At 38.4% G+C, this 23,332-nt stretch overlaps 2 protein-coding genes across 3 annotated transcripts; both read left to right on the top strand.

Moving 5' to 3' along the window:
- Positions 1-748: 748 nt before the first annotated feature.
- On the top strand, positions 749-23,037 carry LOC146466436 (uncharacterized). 2 transcript variants are annotated; one of them, XM_085127051.1, is made up of 10 exons: positions 749-847; positions 3,826-3,881; positions 4,960-5,142; positions 7,047-7,134; positions 7,816-7,917; positions 15,916-16,033; positions 16,606-16,662; positions 17,941-18,074; positions 19,979-20,204; positions 23,005-23,037. In XM_085127051.1, the coding sequence occupies exons 1-9, from the start codon at positions 845-847 to the stop codon at positions 20,195-20,197; spliced, it is 960 nt and encodes a 319-aa protein (XP_084983177.1). In that variant the 5' UTR covers positions 749-844; the 3' UTR covers positions 20,198-20,204; positions 23,005-23,037. The 2 variants fall into 2 exon arrangements, with proteins under 2 accessions (XP_084983177.1, XP_084983176.1); XM_085127050.1 differs by lacking the exon at positions 23,005-23,037 and having other exon boundaries at positions 19,979-20,476.
- On the top strand, positions 10,745-14,378 carry LOC146466437 (zinc finger protein 862-like). Its single transcript, XM_085127048.1, has one exon. It carries the CDS (start codon positions 11,279-11,281, stop codon positions 14,243-14,245), a length of 2,967 nt encoding a protein of 988 aa, XP_084983174.1. The 5' UTR covers positions 10,745-11,278; the 3' UTR covers positions 14,246-14,378.
- Positions 23,038-23,332: the final 295 nt, after the last annotated feature.

Below are 23,332 nucleotides of genomic sequence, written 5' to 3'. Positions count from 1 at the left end.
AAATTTTCATGTCCTCTGTGCGATGCAGAATACATAGGCCGCACAACTCGACACCTTTTTCAGAGAATTGAAGAACACTGTCGCAGTTCTTCATCCATTTGCAGACATCTTCAACAAGATCATGATACCAGCCCTAGATCTCTTGACTTAGCCAAGAATTTCGCAGTTCTGAGGAAATGCCAAGGAAAGATGGACAGTCTGGTATACGAGATGCTCCTGATTAAGAAGTACAGACCAAGTCTTAACATCCAATCAGACTCAATACGTGCCAAATTATTCACTTGACTTTGGTTTTTCTTTTGTGTGAGGTCACTTGATGATTCACTGGCTTAGAACAATAGACTATTGTTTTCAGTTTAGTTTTGTCTACTTACTTATGTAAATTTTCTTCATTTTCTTGATAATGATGACAGGATGTCATTGAAACGTCGAAATCTCTCCGCGTTAGTTTTTCTGCTAAATTTAATAACAAAAGTCAACCAAGCCGGTTAAGTTTCGGCAATAGACCATTTCCGATAAGTAATAATTCTAGTTTGGCTACGTGGCTTGGGGGATCAAACCAAAAGAAAATAATCATTTATCTGTGAACCTAAGCCTCGTAGCCATTTAACGGAAATCACATCGGTCTATTCTCGGAAATTTCATTTCCGACTACACGCTGAACGGCTCCTAACGGTTCCTCACGGAAGTCAACAGTGCATAAATTACCCATACCGGAAGCGGCGCCCTGGTGGCCCATCATACATGGCGCGCTTGGTGGTAGGCGAACCAGGCTTTTCCTCTTCTCAGACCTACAATAGCTACTAGGTGTTTGAACGTCTATGAGAGAGCTGTGTGCTTCATAATGGTAAGTATAACTTTCGGCTGTCTAAACAATAGGTTTTGTGGGGAAACATCCAATGTTGTCGGTTATTTAGATCTACCAAAGTCAACTTGCCCACTCATTTTCTTACAAACCTTTTGATGAAATCTGGTTCATCAAGCGGTGTCATGCAATCTCTAGTATGGCAAGTTAAGCTTAGCGTTCTTATATAAAACCATAGAAAATTGTGAAATCATTAAAGGCATTATATTGTCATCATTTAGCGCATGTTAATGTTTTTATATGCCTGATTGTGACTTTCGAATCATTATTTCGTGAGTAAATTCTTACAACTTTTTTAAAATTAATTTGCGTTTGTGACTCAGCAAAACTGAGTTAAGCCTAATTAAAAATCATGAGTTTAACCCCCACTTATAATGATAATGATAATAATCCCAGGTGAAAACGATCTTAGATATAAACAACAAGCCAAAGACTATTGAACGGAATAATGATGTAACGATCCTGTGGGCCATGCGTTTTCATACACTGAGAAAGGCCTGAACATTCGGCTATTCCAGAGGTATTCGGTCAGTTCGTTCCATAGTCAGATCGTTCCAAGTCAGATCGTTCCACAGGAAAGTCAGATCATCACTCGACTGATTCATTTAGTTCGACCCTGGAGTGACATTCTGTAAACACGGAAGCAGGAAAGAAGTAAACAATTTTCACCGAGAGGCAAAATCAGGAATTCTGTACAAAAATGTGGCTGATCTGGTTTCGTTTATTATCGCTGAAATAGTCGTACAATAAGAGCAGAAAGTGAAACTGTAACTTTATCGGTAATTTTGCATGACTTTTCTCGATGATTTCAGCTTTATTTTAAACCTTGTGCGAGTCAGGATGACAGGGCAGGTAAAATAGACTTGCGCAAAAGCAACTGCCTGTAAATGAAGCACAGTTCCTAGCAAATTGAAAGCCAAAAGACTAGACTCATGTGGACCACCTGAAACGTCACGTTTGTCCATTATCCTGTAAAACTTCATGCGTGACTTAATTGTCATGAAAAATGTGTCTTTCAACGAGCGCTGGCAAACAAGGGTTAATTTATGCATTACGTTTGGCACATGAGAGGAGGGGCATCTGAATCAGCTGCTGCTCTAGTACCACATAATGTGTCAGACCCCGTCAAACTTACGGTCAATGCATGTCATGTGTGACTAGTATTTCCGAGAATGAAATGAACATTCAAATTCCTCTTTGTAATGCGTGGTTCAATTCCACCTGTTACCATCCCCCCCCCCAGGCACACCCCCGGGCATTTGTGTACGTGATGTCCTATTTCCCACCCCTGGGCACACAGAAAGACACAATTCTTCCCCCCCCGGGACTCATGACATGAACTAAAAATAAACTGTTTCGTTTTGATGATTTATTTCTTTATTTAAACAAAACCAGGAACCTGAAAAATCCTAAACTTTTAGAACAGTTAACTCCCGAAGTAAAGCAAATATTATAAAACGTGACACCAAACTGCCCCGAAAATTGAAATATATCTCTACAAAACAACTCTTAAATTCCTAGAAACAATGTGGAATAATGTCTTTTGTATTTTCAGTGCAAATAAATTGCTTTTCTACAAGAAGATCAAAATGTTTAACTCAGTATATTTACAACATTAAAACTGCGCCTGAAACAAGCTGAAGCGAGTGAATTCCATTAAAACAAAACCATTATTAATTTTTCTTCTGGAGGAAATCCTTTCCTCTTTTATGTTTTGAATGTAATTACTTTCTGTTTTCTTTCATCAGGTCTACGTCAGCTCTCTGACTGGTGGAAATGTGCAAATGTAGCCGTTTTTAATAACATTTGTTCGAAATTTACGAAATGCAATACGTACTCAGCTCAAATGAAAGGGCGATTTTCGTTTGACCTTGAAATCATACATTTTTTTACGCCATGCAGAACACAAGCAAACTGAAATTAAAGGAACTGCACGCAAATGTGCACAACTTTCAGTTGGTTATTCTGGTCCAGTCATTCGCTAACATACTCAATGGACTTGCCAGCGAAAAACTCGGCCTTTTCCGTGTGGTTAGCCGCCATTGTGTCACCCTATAATTCCTTGCGCGAGTAGTTATTTTGATTTACCCCGCCCCCCTACCCCTGGGCAAGACCGCTTGAGGAAATTCCCAACCCCCAGATGGGCCGGGTTTTCCCAGGGGTGTGCCCGGGGGAGGGGGGGAATGGTAACAGGTAGAATTGAACCACGCATAATGTCCAGCATTTGAAATGGAATGTTGAACATTTCTCTGGAAATCTTTCCCAAAAAAGATGCATTAACTGACAAAATAAAAAAAAATCAAAATACTTGGATAATAATTTATAATTATTGTTATTCTTGAAATACTATAATGGCGCTGTAATGTAAAGAAAAATTAACAGTTTTAAAATATTCTGTCAATGAACTAGGGAAATTTCTACGGGAACTCTGAAATCTCATTGGCGATGTTCCAAAATGACATGTAAATTTCAAAACTCTGTTCAAATTTGAAAAATACCTGTCAAGCATGACCTGGATTTACTGTAATAATGTTTGCCGCACCAAATTGAAACTGCTGTACCAAACTGATTCAGATCCTGTTCTGTTGCTGGACCTATTCATCAATTAGGTTTGGCACATGAGGGGAGGACAGTGGCATCTGGATCAGGCCTGAGACCATGTAACATAACCAGGTGTTTGATTTCAGGAGTTCCTGTGCCAGGCACAGAATTAATTGTCCGTCTGTGAACACAGTATCTATCATCTCAACTGACTTTTTAAAAGAACATATCCCTGGCCAGTTAGCTATCTTGCTTGTACTGCTTAGTTGTACATGTGTGTTAATTATGGCTAGGTAGTGATTGTTTTTGTTCCTTTTCACCGTTGTTGTGTTTCAGCATAATATTTGAGCTTGGCTCTGGACCCAGATTACCTTTTACCTGTTGCATGCATATTTTAATGTATAGTTTTTCTTATATAGGCATCAGCAGCTGTGAAACTTAATAATGGAGCTCTAATGCCCTTGATCGCATTGGGGTGAGTTGGTGATGATATACATCTGAGTATTAAAATAATAATAATAATAATAATAATAATAATAATAATAATGTTAGAGAAAAATTGTTCCTTGTTCCTGTCATATTATATCAAACAAAATTAAAGATTTTGTTTTCAGGACTGAAAATTTATGTTGAAATACAAGCCCTTTGATTCCCTCTTGGAATCTCTGTCAAGTGGTTTAGGGCGTTTTGTCACGTGAAATAATAATAATAATAATAATAATAATAACAATTATAATAATAATAATAATAATAATAATAATAATAATAGTAATAATAATAATAATAATAATAATAATAATAATAAATTAATAATAAATTTTATTACAAAACCTCAATCAAAATCCTATTTACAATCAACCTGCTGTTACAGAAAATCCAATTAATTCATCAAAACATTATTCATTTACAAATTCTAAAAAATAGAAGCAACTTAACCTTACATAAAAAAAGAGGAAATAGATATAATGCATAAAAAAGAACAAAGCTAAAACTAAAGACTGGCTAAGAAATACAATTAGAACTTAATGGAGTGACATAAAATAGAAAAAAGAACATTAATATTTATAGATTACATTAATCAACAACAGTGACAGACTCTGCTTCCCTTAAAGAGGGGTCTCGTGGCTACTTTAAAGTTGTATGGAAAATCTAGTTGAGACCATAATTTGGTTGACCACGATGCCACAATAATAGGATATGGGAACTATTTGCAGATCTTCAGCATACTTTTATTTGGAGAGCAAAATAGGTAAGGTCAGGGGTTAAATACTAACACAGCGCTTTTGATAGTCCATAGAAAAATTGAAAAATTTTGTAATGCATTCCTCAGCATTTATGTGAGGCAAAAGATCTGTTCTGTTATATTTCACTTTTAATTTGTAAAATAATAAAGTAACTTTCCTTCTGTCCCTTCAGGCACTGCAGTAGTTATAAAAAAATAAATGTTATTTTTAAGTCAAGTGAAGCAATTTGCAATAATTTGTAAAGGAGCAGAAGCAGTTTAAGGCAGGTGTATTTAGTAGTTTGACAACACTTTTTTTGCATATTTGCAGGACATGGAAATCCAAAAAGGGTGAAGTTGGTAGAGCTGTGAAGCTTGCACTACAGTATGGATATAGACACATTGATTGTGCACATGTCTATGGTAATGAGGATGAAATTGGTCAAGCACTTACTGAAGTCTTTCATGAGGGAAAAGTTAAACGTGAAGATGTCTATATTACGTCTAAACTCTGGTGAATATTTTTAATTCTAGACAGTATGTATGTTTTTCTACTTAACAATTTAGATTATGAGTTCAAGATCTCTATCGCGCATAGAAATCGAGAGTGAATGATCTAATTGTTTTCGTATAAACCTACTAGTCGTTCAGAACTTAACAACAAGTCAGGTTGACATTTTTATTGAATAATGATATAAATAGGTTGATTCGGCTTCTGTGTGTGCGCCTTTGCATTTCATTCAAGGTTTTATGTTAAAACCATCCATTCGCTCGAAACTGAAACGAGAAGCTGAGTGTTTTTTTTATTGTAAAATGACAAGATATACTGATCAATGTAAAAGTGCCCTTTTGAAACCAAGTTTTCGAAAAAAAAGTGTGTCAGTGAAACGGTACTTTGAATGTTTTCAAACTTATAAAATTGCTGACTTTTAATAGTTTAAATGAAGAATAAAATCATTTAACTCTTGTTTTGATCCCTTTCCTTACCATGAAAATCTACATTTCATGTTTTGTTGCAATTTTTGTCTTCTGCGGAATCACCTCAACTAGTAATTCTCCGAAAATCCTCTTCACAGACAACGCGATGAAGCCACTGTGATTTTGTTGACAACTGCACATTGTTAGGCTACTCACTCTACTCACTATCTACAACAGAATAGATAGTGAGAAGCTAGCATAGCCAATAAGAGAGCAGCATTGGTGATAGAATGCTAGTAGATTTATACTAAAATCATGTAGTATGCAGTAGTCAAGGTTGTAGTACTGACATGAGTCTTTTGACCTGAAAATCCATGTTTCAAATCTCAGCTGCCATTCCTTTTTAGATGAAAAACATTTTCGAAATTTGTCTCTGTCTCTATCAAGGTGTTTTATTGGGAACTGGCAAACTAATAGCCTACCTTAGAAAAATTAAAAAAAGATTGGCAGCCTGGGGTATTTAGATGGGGTTCACGTTCATTTGTCAGACCATAGGGGTAGGGAAGAGGGGGACAGTCACACAAACTTGCATGTGCTCAAGCTGTTAAATTTGATGCTTTCAGAAGACACTTTTTCTTAAGGTCTTACAATCATGTACTTAATTAAGTGTCATTTGTTATATATTTCTATTCATTAGGATAATGGTACATTATAGCACACCTGCTGACGTGTGTGTTCATTTAGCTTGATCATGCACATGCTTAAAATAATTAATCAATGCATACACTTGTATGCCCCCAAATGATCCCATAGTTGTTCATGAGCCCACTTAAACCACATGCGCGCACAGGTTGCATGATGCTGATATGAAATGTCAGCCGTCTCCTCCCCCTAACCCATAGGGGGTGCAGGAGAGGGAGACGTCTGAATTCCGAGCATTATAATGCTGTCCGGTGACGTCACACAGTAATTTATGCAATTTTTGATAAATAAAAAACTTTTAAACAAAATGGTGGCCACCAGTCATGGAGGTGCGCAGTGTGCATTGCAGCATGCATAATATATGATGTTGTCTGCATTTTGTGTGCCGGGGAGGAGACTGCTGATATTTCAGACTAATTTGTGCTATAAAGAAAACTATAACTTTAACAAAATGCTGGAGTTTGAGTAAAATGAAATGAAATGGTACGTACTCATTGAAATTCAGTACATTATGTTTCAGGTAAACTTTGGTGTTTGTTTGGTATTTTTATTTTTCATAAACTCTGAAGTGTGCAGAATGACCTTTATGACCACCAATGGAATCTTTTTGCTCCTGACCAGTGGTTTGCTGTTGATCGCTGCACAAAATAAAGATGTCTTACATTTCCATGTCGCCATGACATCATTTTCAAGTGACAACAATAAAATTCAAACAGTCTAATGTATATATATGCGGTGAGAGCTAGCTAGGTGTTTCAGTTTAAAAATTGACTTTCTTCTTCTCTTTGTCAAAATTAGGTGCAACAGCCATGCACCTGAAGATGTCTTACCAGCCTGCCAAACAACTCTCAAGAATTTACAGTTAAAATACCTGGATTTATATCTTGTAAGTCAGTACACTGCTTTTCTCCATTGTAACTTACCGCTAGTTATTCTAAAATAGTTCTTTAATGTTAACTTAATTGTCATTAATATTCTGTTGGTACAATTAATGAAGGTAGAATTAAATTATGTAATTCTTAACTTTAAAAAGAAGGAGTGATTTGGAAAACGATTTCATAATAAATTAAATTAAATACTAAAAGATTTTTAGAAAACATCGTAAAACTCTAAAAAACTGACGACATTTTGACGCTACTCCACATCATTATCAAGTCAAAAATACAAGATAAATGCAAGAATATATAGGAGGTGAAACAATATAGAAATATTTGATGGTCCTATGAGAATAATTAAAAAAACTTATTAGAATTCTCAAAAATAAAGTAAAAAGCTTCAACTTTAAATAAAACTATTTATTGACTTAAAAGCAAATTGTGTGTCCTCAATGTGAAATAAAATATTGAGCTCTCTTGATATCTTGATATCACATACTTTTGATATCAAGCAGCCAAGTGGTCAGAGCGGGACTTGAACCAGGGAGGTTTGGATTACAAGTTTGGTGCCCTAACCTGCACTAAGCCAAGCCGCCTTCCCTTTGATACAATCACATTCTCCATGTTGCTCTGAGTCTGTATTAAGATGTAATGACTAAAACTTATATACATGTTATTTTCTCTCACAACAGATCCACATTCCAACGTCTTTTAAAAAAGACACACCTTTTCCACATAGTATAGCAGAGGGAGTTCTTGGTTATTCATCGGAACGAATTGCCAAGACCTGGCAGGTAAGATTTACTGACACACACTAACTTCATGACGGAATTAGACTTAACGTGTTTTTTCCAATTTTGTTTGTCGATCACTGTCAAGAAGAATTCTGGACAATTTTTGTTTTCAACTGTGCATTCCCTAACAGCATTTGTTGAAAGGGAAAGATGCCTCCCCTCATCCATGGAGTTTTCACTGATAAATGGTGATTAAATGCCAAAAAACTTGGGGTTTAGTGGGGTAAAGGGCGAAAAGAAAAATTGGCGAGCCAGGTGAGCGGAGCGCAGTATGGGAGCGAGAAAGATAGAAAGGGAGCCTGTGGACATTCTTTGAATGTTGCCATCTTGTGATATCAGATTCTGGTATCATGCTCTGATTGGATAGATAGGCGATTGTTGACAGCCTTGCAAAGAATATTGACACATTGAATTGTTTGAATGTGGCGCGGTGACATTTGCATAAATTGTGGTGCTTCTTCGGCGTAAATCTAACGAATCTTTTCCTCAGATTGTTGGGCTTATAAAAGAGCTGAAGATTTTATTTTTTATTTATTTATTTTATTTATAAACTTCGCCAGAGGAGAAAAAAAACAAAATGAAGAAACCTGACAGGAGAGAACTCACAGAACGTTATGTTCCAATAACGAGACTCCTTGTATAAATGAAATCACATCAAATAATTTTCTACAATCTGTAGATAAAAAGGAAGATGTCTTTGGAATGTTTACCGGCGACTGGTTTCAACAAGAGTTTGATCTTACAGTTGCTTCCTTGGATGTTAAAAGAAATGGCACTCTTATACGTTTAAGAATTTTGTCGGGTCTTAAGAATTTTTTGCAGAATCTACAAACTTATGCGTTTTTGTTCTCGCTGGATATTCTGGCTCATTCTAGCAGAATGATTGGCGTAAAATTATCATGTTGACATATTACTCACAGGTTAATTAAAAGGGGGCGGAATGGCGGCATCAAGAGAATGTCCACAGGCTCCAAGGCTGCTGCCTAACGGGCGCCCGGTCGCCAGAGGCGCCCAAGGTAAGAGCATGGGCGACCAAATTTCGGTACAAGGAGCCCGCGCGGGCGCCTGACTTAACACACGGCATTAGACTTAACCTCCTTGTACATTATATTCCTTTAGCTGGAGTAGGACTTTAAACAGTGGAACTGTTGATATGGTTAGCGATGATGCGATTAGGCAGTATAAAATTTCCACAAGTAAACCGTAAATTATGTAAACCTAACGTGTTCAACTGTGAAGCTTTGTCGAAACGAACGAAGCCATCGTTTCCGAGTCCGGATGGCAGTTGAAGACTGGGTCTGAGATTTGACTTCCAAATATGGAATAGCAAAATTATGGGCTGTTTGTTGCCTATGTTGACATTCGTGCAGTTCATCGTTTGCTTGGGTTTTCGTCGATTTGATAACTTTTTTGTGGCGAGAATGGGAAGCTATCTTGCGTGCTATCGACTGGACGTGCTTGATGTTCGATTTCATGTACCAGTTTGCAACGTATCAGCATTTTCAAGAGACTTTAAAAAACAACACGCCAGAGAACGCAGTATGATATTTCATATTTGTAATGTGATGTCTTTACCTTGAATAAAGAAATTAAAGTAATGATCAACTTTGTGTTGGTTGTATTTCTGCCTTGCTGCACGTGCTTAGCGCCCTTTCCCGCTAAAATCGGCAAAGGTTCTGCTTTTCCCGCTAAAATCGGCAAAGGTTCTTCTTTTCTCGCTAAAATCGACAAAGGTTTCAGCAATTTGTCTTAAGCCCAGTGACTACAATGGAATTCTCGCAACAGGTAAGCAATGTTTATTTCTTACGACTCCGTATGTGAACATTTATATTAATATAGATAACGATTTGGAAACTGTCTCTTTCAAAACAATAAAATATATTTCCCGCTTTTAAAACACAACCGAAGATGCTGTGCCTTCATTTGACCAATATTCAATGCGGTTTTATTTAATCCGTAGTGACAACTTGACATTCTTGACCTTCTAAACGAAATAGCAGATCAGCTAGGTAGCTGTCTGTGATTGCCTCGCAAATTCATGCAAATTTTCTTTGACTAATGAAATTTGAACCGCGTTTGTTTTGAGATCAAAGATACTGTAAGCTTGATATTTCACTTATAATAAAAACGGCTTCTTTTCGCGTACAGTTTCTACAGCTTCGATACACTGATGTTGAGTTTGGTTCTGGAACATGCTCACAGAAAAGTGCAGAAAGTTTAAGACAGTAGCGCTTGAAATGTAACAAATATCATTTTCGTGACACGGCTATTTTTGTCGTGGAAGGAAATTTGATCGGGGCAGATTTTGATCACGTGCTAGGTAACCAGTTCTGACGGCTCAGATGGAGAATCTCTCTTTTCCATAACCAAACCAGGAATTTACCTTCAAGATGACCATGCAACGATGAATGTCTTGTTTATTCATTCTCATCTTAGTTGAACATTAATTATAAGGAAATTTGGCAAAGTTAAATTTTGTTGCGGGAAAATACTCGGTTATAAGACGCACCCCGAGTTTTGAGAAAATTTTTATCGAGCAAGCACAAATTTTCGTAAACAAAGGTGCGTCTTATAAGTGAATAAATACGGTACTTCGGTTATCAATTGTTTTCTTCTGATACTGACTTGTAATTGGGCTATATTTTTATTCGCTTACAAATACAAAATCTTTCGGGGTTTGGCCGCGGGAATCTTTATTCCTTTAGTGACAGATATAAGATATTTTAAAATGAAATGCCACTTGATATCTTTATAGTAACGCTACACTGTGTATAACTGGTCTAGCCTCATTGAGGCCAAGGTCCTCAATAAAATATAACAAGTTTTGAACAGTTCACAGAGTGGGCCGGTTTTCTTTATATTTCAGGTTGCTGACTTAAAAACTTTGAAAGAAGCCCTGATTAGCAATAACCAAGATTTGTGTTGCAAGTTAAGGGACAAATATTCGCGAAAATTAAACCTTAACCAGTCCTTCCCGAGATCTGATAAGCTAAAACAAGACCAACTGGCACAGTCCCTTATTCCGTGTGATGCACCAACTGGCCTTATTGCTCATGAAGTCGCTGGGGATGGAAATTGCCTGTACCACGCCATTTCTCTGGCCCTTGTGGGTACAACAGAATACTCTACTTGTCTTCGTATTCTGACAGCCATTGAGCTGTTTGAAAATACTGCCTACTATGGAAACCATCCGCGATTCCGGGAAGCTCTTCAATGTGGGTGTCCCTTTGGAGAAGTCACCGTTTTCACGCTCGCACTGAAAGAAAATGGAATAGCAGAGTGGGAGCACAGTGGCAACCGTGAGTCTGCTATCCAGAGTGAGGCAATTGGGGGATGTCAGCTAGGTGAATGGTCGTCGCTGATGCACATCATGGCACTTTCCACAGTGATTTCCAGGCCTGTCTTTACAATCTATCCAAGTTGTGCAGAAGCTATTCGCCCCCTCTTACATGGCTTAGTGAAACCACGTATTAACAGGCCAGACGTGTTTTCCAATAATGATTGCTTTCATATTCTGTGGTCAAGGGATGGTGGATTAGACAGCCGCCCAAATGCTATTTATGTTCCTAACCACTTTGTCCCCCTTTTTAAAAAGGAATATGCCGATCATGCAGTCAAAACTGCTAAAGACTACCGCAAAGTTGCTGACCAGTCCACTAAAAAAGCATCCCCCCCGAAAAGGTCGTTTAGTTTGGAAGACTTTTGGTTTCCAACAGAATGTAAAAAGAAAAAGAGAAATGAAGCAGGCATAAACAATAAAAGAATGAAAATGGGGGATGATGGGAAGACAGAAAAGAAGACAGAGGACAAAATAAAGATGAAGGAAAAAATGCTGGTGGAGGAAGAATTAAAGATTCAGGATGACATGAAGATGGAAAAGGAATTGAAGATGCAGGATGAAACGAAGATGACAGATGAATTTAAGATGCAGGACGAAACAGATATGGAAGATGAGAGAAAAATGGAGGATGAGAGGAAAATGAAGGATGATCAGGGGAAGATGGATGCAAGAAAAATGGCTGCAGAAAAGAACATGGAGGGTGAAAGAAAGGTAAAGAGTGCAACGACGATGGATGATAAAAGGAAGATTGAGGTGAATAGGAAGATAGAAGAAGATGGAAAGGATGAATCGGATAGGACAAGGGAAAATCACGCTAATGCTATGGACAAACGTAAGGAATATGAACAAAAACGGACAAGGTCATTTCAGTGGAAGTGGCTTCAAGCCCATTCTTGGTTGCGTATAAACCTTGTAAGAAAAGGCACAATGCAGCCATTCATTACTAACACACCCTACCCAAATTCACAACCTGTTGGAACAGCAGTGAAATCAATGTACTGTGGTGTTTGCTCGAAGCACCCTTCTTTAGCATCAAAGGACAGTGAAATAGCTAAGAGAAGTGGGTCAAGCAACTTCAAAAACGAAACATTAAAAAAACATGAAACAAGCCAGAACCATAAAAAATGTATTGCTGCGGACAAAGCCATAAATGATCCGAAAAAAACTGAAATGTACAAGTGCTGTAAGCAGTTATACGAAAAAGAAGACGAAAAAATGGAGAAGAAATTTAAAACAGCCTTCTACATTTCAGCATTAGAACGGCCATTAGATGACTATGAAAGTCTCTGTGCGCTTCAAAAGTTAAATGGGGTGGAGCTGGGTGAAACTTACTTAACACGATCTGCATGTACTGAGTTCATTGAGCACATAAGCTCTGTTATGAAGGAGGATCTCGCAGACAAATTGAAGGAATGTAACTTTTTCTCCCTAATGATTGATGGAAGTACAGATCATGGTGTCATTGAGGAAGCCATTATGTATGTGCGCTACTTGGAAAAGTCAGTTGGAAGACCGGTCACTGCATATCTTGGAATCGAAGAACCTAAGGCTGGAACTGGAAGAGGTTATTTAGATGCGGTTGATTCCTGTTTCCAAAGAGTAACCAACATGAATTCAGTCACCTGGAAGGAGAAAATTACAGGCCTGGGAACTGATGGCTGTGCGGCAATGACAGGTGAGAAGAACGGAGTGGTTGGTTTATTGAGGCAAGAAAATAGAGAATTTATGGGATTCTGGTGCGGAGCACACAAGCTTGAATTGGCAGTTGTCAAGTGCCTAGAAAAATACCCAGATTTTGTGAAAGTACGTGATGTCCTTCGCAGTTTATACCAGGAATATCACTACAGCGCCAAGGCCCTCAGGGAATTAAGAGAGTTAGCTGAAGCACTAGATAACCAGATCTCTAAGCCTACTAATGTGTTTGGAGCTAGATGGTTGCCACATCTTCAAACCGCACTCCAGGTACTGTTTCGGGGATATAAAACTCTCATGATGCATTGCCAGAACACAAGAGAGATGCGTGTAGGATCAAGTGGTAGACAGGGGCGAGCATCATTTTCGGTCAAGTTCTTAACCTCATTCAGAGGGTTGCTCTTTACCAGTTTTCTGTGGGACATTGCGGAGGAAGCAGCTCATTTAAGTAAGGTTTTTCAAGCTGAGTTTCTTACAGTTACAACCGCAGCGGCAGCAGTTCGAAAATTTGAATTACAGTGTCTTAATATGAAGTCGTTAAATGGTCCAAGACTTGAGGCGTTTTTGAAAGAAGCAGGGGATGGCAGTGTGTTCAGAGAAATTGAGATCAAAAGGGAAGACAATGATATTGAACAATTTGAGAAGATCAGAAAGTCTGTTTTGGATGAAATTGGACAGAGCATGGGGGAGCGATTCCATTACCTCTTTAACGACCCAGTTGTAAAGGCTTCTTCAGTTTTAGATCCAGACACGTGGCCTACAGATCCTGAAGAGTTAGCGTCTTATGGTTGTGATCAGCTCTGTGTAATCGCTAACAGGTACCAAGAGCAGTTGCAAAAAGCTGGTTTTAAAGCTGAGTCTGTCAGTAGTGAGTGGCAGGGAGTTAAGAGCCTTGTGAGTCTAATGAAGCACAAGACAACACCTGATATTTACTCTGTGTTGTTTTCTAAACAAGAAGAATTTCCTAACTTCCTTTTGATTGCCGAGATTGTGTTCACCTGGCCTTTGTCCACCGCAGCTTGTGAGCGAGGTTTCAGCTCCATGAACCGCACTAAAACTATTCAGCGTTCAAGTCTTGCAACTAGGACACTGGACAACAACTTGCGTATCTCAGTTAAGTACCACAGCCTGAACAAATCAGAGAGAGTCAAGGCCTTCGCTCAATCTGGGCACCTTGCCAATGCAGTCAAGCATTGGCGAGAAAACAGTGTCAGAGCCCGACGAGAGAACTGGGTGGACAAACATCCAGAGGCTAGAACCTGGAGTTCTCTTAAGGGGACAAAACCAAAAGACTGATGAACATTGCTCAATGCTGTGATTTAATTGTAAACTACACTGTGAATTCAAAGGATCTGTTTTGGACCCAAAATTGGGAGTTTTTCCTTGAGTAAAATACAGTACTATTTGAGGGGCTAATTAAGCTCTTCTAAAATGGAGCTGTTTTGGACAACTCCGAGCTGTTTTGGAGAACTTATAAGACTTAAAAAAATGATCTTTTGAATTTACAATGTAGTTACATTGACATAAAATTCTTTTATAGCACAGAATCAGATAGGAAAATGTTATTCAATTTAAATGATTCCTCAAATGTTTAGCACTTCATTTAATGAGATCCATCCAGGCTAAGGTTTACATAAGGCACTTGATGTTCTGTTCTGTTTTTCCTGTTCATGTATAAAAAAGGCAAGGAGAGGATTGGTCTACTTTAGAAAGTTTTTGGAAGACTAGTTAAGTTGTCATGTGGAACACAACTGTTACTGAACAAATGTGAAAGTCAAGTAAATAATTCTGAGTTGAAATTACCTACTGTTATGTTATTCTTTTATTGTGAAAATTGTGAAAATTCCTTTTACACGCAAATTAAGCCCCTCAAATATTTTTCCGGCTCATGAATGTGTATAAGAAAGGTAAGAAGCAGTTTAATTGTTACATTTTAGAAAATTCTTTGAAGGCTCTTCTAGGTCACATTGAACACAACAGATGTGGAAGTTAATTGAATAAATTAATAAATGAAAGTAAATAATTCGGTTAATTCTTGTTTACGTGTTATTTATTAGGCCCGGCGAATTCTTATTAAAGTGTGCAAGAACCTCTATAACCTATGTAATGATCTTGGAAAAACAATACATGGATTTCAAACTGGGCTCCTAACAATGTGGCTCGGGCTCCTAACTTTAAACTTTAGGAGCCCGAAGGGCTCCCTAAAATTTTTCTTAGGCAGCAGCCTTGGGCTCCCTCCCTTTCTTTCTCCCCCCCGCCTCCCCTCTCTGCGAGCTTGATTTTGTCTTCGCCCTATACTCCACTTGGGAGCCTGTTCACAGGCTAATTGGGGCTGTTTCTGGAATATAAATTCTGAGCAAACTCACCCCCTCCCAAAAAACAAAAAATTTAACATAGAGCAGTTATGCCCCCAGCCCTTCAGTTGTTTGTTGGAGTTCCCAAACCAGTGTTTAGTACTCCCTTCCCTGCCTGTGATTCAGGTCATTGCCATTAATTTTGTGTGTATAATATGGTATGTTACCCCTCCCCCCTACCCCTCCTCCTTCAGTATTGAGTCAAATTTACCCAAAAGTATGTTGGACAACTCAGTAATTAAACGTAAAAGTATAAGGTCCACCAGGAAAATGCTGGCCTAGCAACTGCCTGAATCATCAGTTTTTTTTTGCAGCAAGTATATATATAGCCGTATTATTTGGCATGTTGTGAATCAGTTGATGGCCTGGCCATAGCAGTTGGAGTGGGCCGGTACAAAAGTGTTGGGGGGCACATTAACCATTTTGGAGGACAGGTGGGAAAAGGGATACCTGAAAATTACATGTTTTGGTCTGACATAGGGTCAGGGAAAGCAAGTAAGATCCAAAGAAGTAATTACATGATCCCCATTGTATTATATGCTATCATTACTGATGCATATTCTTCCTGACAACAGCAATGTCTGAAATTGCTAACTTCTTTTTATCTTGAAGGCCATGGAGCAACTTGTAGAGCAAGGTCTTTGTAAAGCCATTGGAATCTCGAACTTCACCATCAAGAAGACAAAAGCTCTTCTGGAAACTGCCAAAATAGTACCAGCTTGCAATCAAGGTACATTGTATATTACATCATTATGAACAATACACACTGGATGTTGTAAATGATTGCAAGTGATGTTTCACCGAGTACGATATTCTGTTGCTAATTAAGGTACTGGCTTATTTAAAGTGTATGTTTGAAGTGTATAACATGTTTATATTTAAACTGCGGGTGAAAGATTAAATAAAAGAAAGATCCTCACAGTTATTGATGCAACTTAAGCAGTTGCGAAAAATTCAGGCTTGAACGGGATTCGAACCCATGCGATGCGAGCGCAGTTTTTGTAATGTTTAAAACACGAGCAGCAGTGTTTTATGGGTGGTTTTAGACCCGATAAAACACGTGCTGCGAGTTTTTTGAACGGCTTCAAAAACATTCCTGGAAAAGCGTGTGTCAAGAGAGTTCATAACAATGATGCTTCTGTGAACGTTGGAAATTAGCGTACGAGAAAAACATTGAACACTGCATACTAATAAGGAGGAGGTTTTATCGGGTTTTAAAACCACTGATATGATGTTTTATCGGCCATTTGATAGGTCAACGGGCTTATGAATTATTAATGGCTTTTTGAACATTTTTTGTAGTGGAGCTGCACCCGTATTTATCTCAGCCAGAGTTGTTACAGTATAGCATGAGCAAAGGTGAGTCAAACAGAAAGTCGTTTTATATTTGCATCACGTGTTAGCCTCGGCTCGGCTGGCTTGAGTAGATCTTGTAATGAAAGCTAGTGCTGAAGAAAACCGAAACGAGCAACTTGCTTGGAATAACTCGTTTCTTGGAGAAAGCAGTTTCGCTAGAACTGTCCGTGGCCCCATTAAAAACAATTTGGGAGCCGTTAAATAGCAAATATGTAACTACATGGTAAGACTGATGAAGTGATCATTTACCATATTAGCTAGAGACTTAGTGTCTGGACAGTTTTCGCCTAGGAATTGATGGAACCATTCATGTTGTATATCCTGGCCTGTCAATGACTTTATCTATCCATGCCATAGTTACTTAGACGCCCTTAATATTACCAACCTTAGCAGCTTGAACGAAAGACGAACTCAGCTCTGCCGTAAATATATTCAGAAGATGTCTCAAAATGATCACCCCATTAACTTCCTTAAGCCGAGAACAGCAACTAGTGGTCATAGTTACAACCTGCGGCCCGGCGGCAACAATAGAAATGATGTTTACGCTGATAGGAGTTGTTGCGGAACCAACGTTCAGGGCCCAGTTGCTCGAAGCATGGTTAGCGCTAACCCAGGTTAAATACCATGACAACCAATAGCTTTTAATACCTCTTAACCAATGATAAGCGCCCCGGGGGGTGGGGGGGGGGGGGATTCCATAAAAATTTGGGTAGGGGTGTGCGGCCCGCTTCCCAAAACCCTTACCCTATTTATAACCAAAACCTGTGATTTTCCCTACCCTATTTATGACCTGAAGTAGCTTCTTCTAAAAAAGAAACGAACCCAGGACTAGAGTGCAAAAATCTATACCCTATTTATTACCAAAATGGCTGGAAAAATGGCTAAAATCGATACCCTATTTATGACTAAAAAAGTCGAAAAACCATACCCTTTGGCACCGCACACACCTGTATAGCCCATATAAGGGAGTACCCCCCCCCCCCCCCCCCGGGGGTTAGCGCTAACCATGCTTCGAGCAAGTCAGCCCAGGTTCCTTTATTTCATTCGCTAGTAAATATGTGAATATGTGAATAGTTATTTAAGATATTTTTATTGTTCCTATACTAGTAGTAGTTTAATTATTTATTGATTGTAAATTTATAGTCCTTTAATAGTTGTTTTTGCAATGTGGCATATAAACGGTATATTTATTTATTTATTTATTTATTTATTCATTTATATATTTATTTATAGCCATATGTGTATGTTGATGTCATGTGGATGACTCTTGTTTCATTACAGGGATTGTATTGACAGCTTATTCTCCACTGGGGTCACCCGACCGACCGGCTTCTAACAAAGAATCTGAACCGATTGTACTGAATAATCCCGTGCTACAGAAAATCGCTGATAAACACAATACAACCATCGCTTTGGTGAGATGTCTACCAATCTTTTTACATTATTAGCGTGTGTAAATTCCTTTTTTTTTTGTCACGTGAGCCGAAAGAATCATGTGATAAAACGTGCGTAATAAACGCGCGAACGTACGCGGTCTTCGAACGAAAACTCTGTGTCCTCGCGCTTGAGAATCCACACTATGGCGCCTCGCGAGTTCGCACCTTCGGCGATTCACGTTTCCTTCCTTGAGTAGCCTGCGCAGTAACCGTTTCCGTTTGTGCGTTTTTCGCTATTTGACCGCGCGATGATAGGCCATTTTTATGATTTGACTACCACTACCAGAATTCAATTCGTTTTCCTTTTCAAATTCAAATTTTGTAATCCCAGTGGAGAGCAAAGAACAAGAGCTCTAATTAGCATGAGAAAACAAAAAACTGAAGGATTCTGGTAGTTGTAGTCAAAGGACGCCATAGTGAAAATGTCCTATTGGGACGACAGTGAAATAAATGGAGTAGGGGGAAGGGGACAGGAGAAGCGTGAGAAGGCCGTTCTGCAAAGTCCTGGGGTTTGCCGGCAAGCGTTTCCTCCCTCCCTCTCTCCTCTCCTCTCCCATCCCTTTTTTGGTCTCGCCTCATTTCGCGCACATCCAAAATACGGAAATCGGTTTTTTAATGCAGAAAACTCGACGGAAACGCTTGCTTCGCAGGCTGCTCCTTGAATTTTAAAAGAACCAACAAATGCTTTGCAGTACAATGGTTAAGGTGCTGCGAGCTGTGAGTATGGATATTCGAGGCGACTAGAGCCAAAATTTTCTGTAACTTAGTCCTCTATGTCGCTAAGTGCTTTTCTTGCTTTATTCTGAATTTGCCAGATGTTTCGTGGCCTTGTTGGGTCATATTTTAGTGTGATTTTTTTTGCCCTTTCTACCTGTACCTGAGCGTGTGATTTTTAGAGCGGCTTTTAATCGATTGTCGTAAAACCACAACCAAAGTAATAAGTCTGACCAATCACAACAGACGTAAACAGCGCAATGAACCAATCTGGAGGGCCGAGTTGTTTAAAGCCCGATTAAGCTAATCCTGGGTTATCGTAAAGTTTGATTACGGTTTAATTACTAATCAAGTATGATGCTTTCAAAAGATTTTTGCCCCTAAGTTTTGTTTTAAACTTTTCTTTACCATTAGCTTATAATTATCTTTTAAAGAACATTTTTGACGAGATGAAAGCCTCGGTTAACTTTTAATTGGAGATTAGCGTTAATCAGCGTTCGAACAACCGGGACCAGAATTCTAAGCAAATACAGTAAATGTAACCGTTGTCAAGTGCGGAAAAACGCGTGCAAGCAAGTCACGATTGGTTTTGGTTTTGCTCCTGTTTTTGCTTCTCATCGGTGGAGAATTTGGTGCGAGTTTTGCCAACCAATCAGAGCAAACGCAACATTAATAATAACAATCTTTTATTAGGAAGCTCCATCACTAAAAGTGGTTTACATAGAGGTCCTTAAACTAGATATATATTATATAATGATACAACTAGAAATAATAAAATATAGAGCTAAGATCGAAATATATATAAACTTAAATATAAAAAGCAGAAAAAAGACACTTCTTAAAAATTGGCAAACTTACTGAATTTCTTACAGTTCTCTCCAACTCATTTAAGTCTTTGAAACAGTGGTACTGCGAACGATGTTATAAATAAATAATAATTTTTAATTCTTATATTGCGCGCTTTGCATAAAATGATCAAGCGCTACATATAACAATTTATTACAGAGCATCTATATAATACTTATTAAAAATATACCATAGTATTTATAATTGTATTTGATTTTTGGGAGCTTTATAGTATCTTTGTTGCGAGTATTGTATGAGTGCATTACTTTCGATACTCGATTGAAAAACACTCTATAAATTTGTTAGTTGTTTATTTTCCACAGGTCGCTTTAGCCTGGGGAATTAAGCGTGGTACTCCAGTTCTTCCCAAATCTGTCTCTGATAATCACATCAAAGAAAACCTAGAAGCTCTTAATGTAAAACTGGACGACGATGACATGAAGGCGATTGAAAACATCGGAATACGTCACCGATATATAAAACAAACGTGGATGTTCAAACCGGAGGAAATTCCTAAGGATCTTTGGGATGGCGAAGAGTGATAAAAATTAAATTGACGAAGTACGCTCGTCTCAAGAGCAGTTTAAAATCGGATGACTTTACAGTTGGCAAAACAAAAACAAATAAACGAAAAACGTGAAAACCGTTCTTCGGGTTAGTGTAGTAATGACAAGTAGGTTTTTATAACAAGGAATATTGACAGTCTTACTTACGCCTAAATATATATTTTATTACAAGCGTGCAATATGAAAATGTATTAGTAGTAAGCAATTTTAAAATGTAAACATTACAAATAAAATCAACGTTTTTTAAAATGATAAGTTTGAGAACATGCATCAGCTTATCTTGTGAAGGGGTTAGTTTGGGGAATGGAATGTCGGACAACTAAAGGTAAATTGACCACCTAAGAAAACACACTCCAATCCTCACGATAGTCAATGCTCGCAGATAAGATCCCATGGCCAATCATACATGGGGCGCTTGGGGGTTTCGACAAAACGCTGACCCCTAACTGACCCCCTCAAAAAATCACAGGGAAAAAAACACAAAAAATGTGACATTAAAGTTCCAAAACTGACTAAAGAGTTTTCCAAACTATCCGACGAAGACATCTTGGTTCGCAGGGCCATGAAGCTGAACGAAAGTCAAATAAAATATTCCAAATCTGCGTCGTCTGCAGAGCAAAGACAACAAAACAATGATTAAACAAGCTAAAGATGGCCTATGTAATATTAGAACGGAAGCAAATTTACGGAGAATTTTGAAAAACATAAATAAATAAACTACTCACCCGACATCGCCGGCGAAGGATCAGCGTGTCAGCGCGGGAATAGCGAGCCAGAGCGGGACCTGAAATCTATTTCTGCTCAATTTTACCGTGTGAACGAAAGTTCGTAAATTGTTTCAAGGCAACATTAACTCGCTGGGGGTGTCTGAAAACGTTAAATTGAGTTGTAATCGTCATTTGGATGTATCGGAACGTTGGTTTATGGTGAGAAACTGTAGCCGTTCCTCATGATTTGTGATGCATTCCGTCATCAGTCTTGGAAATTTCAGGTTGGTTTAATTTTTCCCTGTGATTTTTTGAGGGGGTCTGTTAGGGGTCAGCGTTTTGTCGAGACCCCCATTCTCGTCCCCAGAGCCCCCACGGATTTTAAAACAAGACGGCTAAGGGCGTTTACGCGGGATGAGTTGGTATATGTTTAGCACTATAAAGTGCAGGTGGAAACGTATCCTCCCGTCGTGATTGAGCTAATGGCCGATGATAGTTTGAGTGACAAATAAAGATAGCGTGATGTTGTTTCAGTATCCTTGCGTTACGCTACTTGTCGTCATACCGATAACGTAATGACCGAACAGACTCACATTTTCTATTCCGGTTATGTAATGTCAGTAAGTGTAGCAGTGGTAGTAGTGCTGGTGAAACTTTATTTCAACTCGGATTGAAGAGTTTCAGTAAAAAAAACCAAAAAGACAAACAGACCAATAGCTTTCCTAAATGAAAACTTTAAGTAAAAATAGGCACTCAAAGTAGTGCATGTGGTTTCAGCTACCATAATGAAAAGTTATTGCCTGTGTTCGAGTGACCCTCAAAAAAGTCATTGTAAGAAAATGAAAAGGAATCTCTTCAAAGATCAATAAATTATGTGCGACTGTTACATTTACTGTAGGTTTTTAGTCTGCTTTATTGACTCCCTTTTTGTGCATAAATGAAAAAGTTGCAAAGCTGGGGTGTTACTTCGGTAGGTGTATGTTATATGTTAGTGGGGTTGCAAATTTGTTGGGAGGTTATTTTCCAAGTGGTAAAGGGGGATTTTTAGACTGCCATTCTAGGCACCTCTCTAGCGATTACAAGTTTTGTGTATTTATGATCTGTAGCAAAGTCAGCGACCAAAGGAATTCTAAACTATAAAATTCAGAGGGGTAAATGAACACCTCTAGGCAGTGCCAAAATTATGCAGCGTAATTTGATCGTGTTGTCATATGGGCGAATTTGGTACGCGCTGGAGGATTTCGGTTTGTTTACACTTTTTAAAATACACAGGGGACAGTAATAGATATGGTTTGGCTCTCCCAAGACTCCCATGGTTTACATAAGATTGCATGGTGAAGAAATTCCGGATCAAGACACACAGATAAACAGACAATAAGCTTTCTTAATTGAAAAATTTATTCAGACAGGCCTGTCTTCACCCTTGAAAAGCAAACACGTTCAATTTTCGCCTCGAATGAATCTACGTGATCCAAGCACACTGCGAGTCACTGAAGCACAATTTCTCGACTCTATTAAAGACATTAAACTGAGTACGTTTTTCGAAAAATTTGCCGAAGTTTTTTGAAATATGACAAATCGATCAATTTAACATAAAGCACGGTAAAATTCACATTTAAACCTGCAGTATTTTGTGGATTTCCAGGAGCACACAAAAATTTCCGAGAACGCCTACAGCTCATGTGATGATTTTGCGATCGCACATGTTTCGCCTTGACACAATCTCGAACAGGAATTTCTTCGCTTTGAACTCACTGATTTCCTCTTTTTTAGCAGTCGAGTGTTCCTTAGAAGTTGTTCTTTTGATTTACGGTATTGAAAACCTGTGTTTTCCTTCCAAGAACCACAAACGGCCACCTTGAAAATCCACGCATGAGAGATGCGGCAGCCATTTTGAATTGAATACAAGGATCTTCCGTACGAATAAAGCCGACTGAGACTCGTCAACCTGTCGTGGTAAACCTTCGGCATTCCGAACCTTTACGGAAAATGGACTTCCAGTAACGTTTAGGCATGAGCTCCACAGAGTCTGCAGCGAAAGTTAAGATGCAAGCTTAAGCGAGGAGTGATGAAAATAAAATTGATCTACGAAGTACGCTCGTCTCAGGAATGATTAGAAAACGGATGACGTTACCTTGAAGGGTGAAGACATGGCGGCAAAACAAACACAGAAACAAAACAAACAAACAACAACAACAACAACAAAAATTGAAAACGTTCTGTCCGTTAGTGAAGTGATGGCAAGTTTTTTTTAACAAAAAAATTAATAATAATAATAACAATAATAATAATAATAATAATAATAATAATAATAATAATAATAATAATAGGTTTCGGGCAAGAGTTCAGGGAGTGGTTTTGATTCGATAAATGAAGTAGGCCTTTGATTTTCTTATTTTTTATT

Source organism: Pavona decussata, unplaced genomic scaffold, assembly GCF_977016875.1.
Source record: "Pavona decussata unplaced genomic scaffold, jaPavDecu1.1 SCAFFOLD_143, whole genome shotgun sequence".
NCBI classification, from domain to species: domain Eukaryota; kingdom Metazoa; phylum Cnidaria; class Anthozoa; order Scleractinia; family Agariciidae; genus Pavona; species Pavona decussata.
Note: the sequence above shows the minus strand (reverse complement) of the source record. Positions and strands in the feature narration are given on the sequence as shown.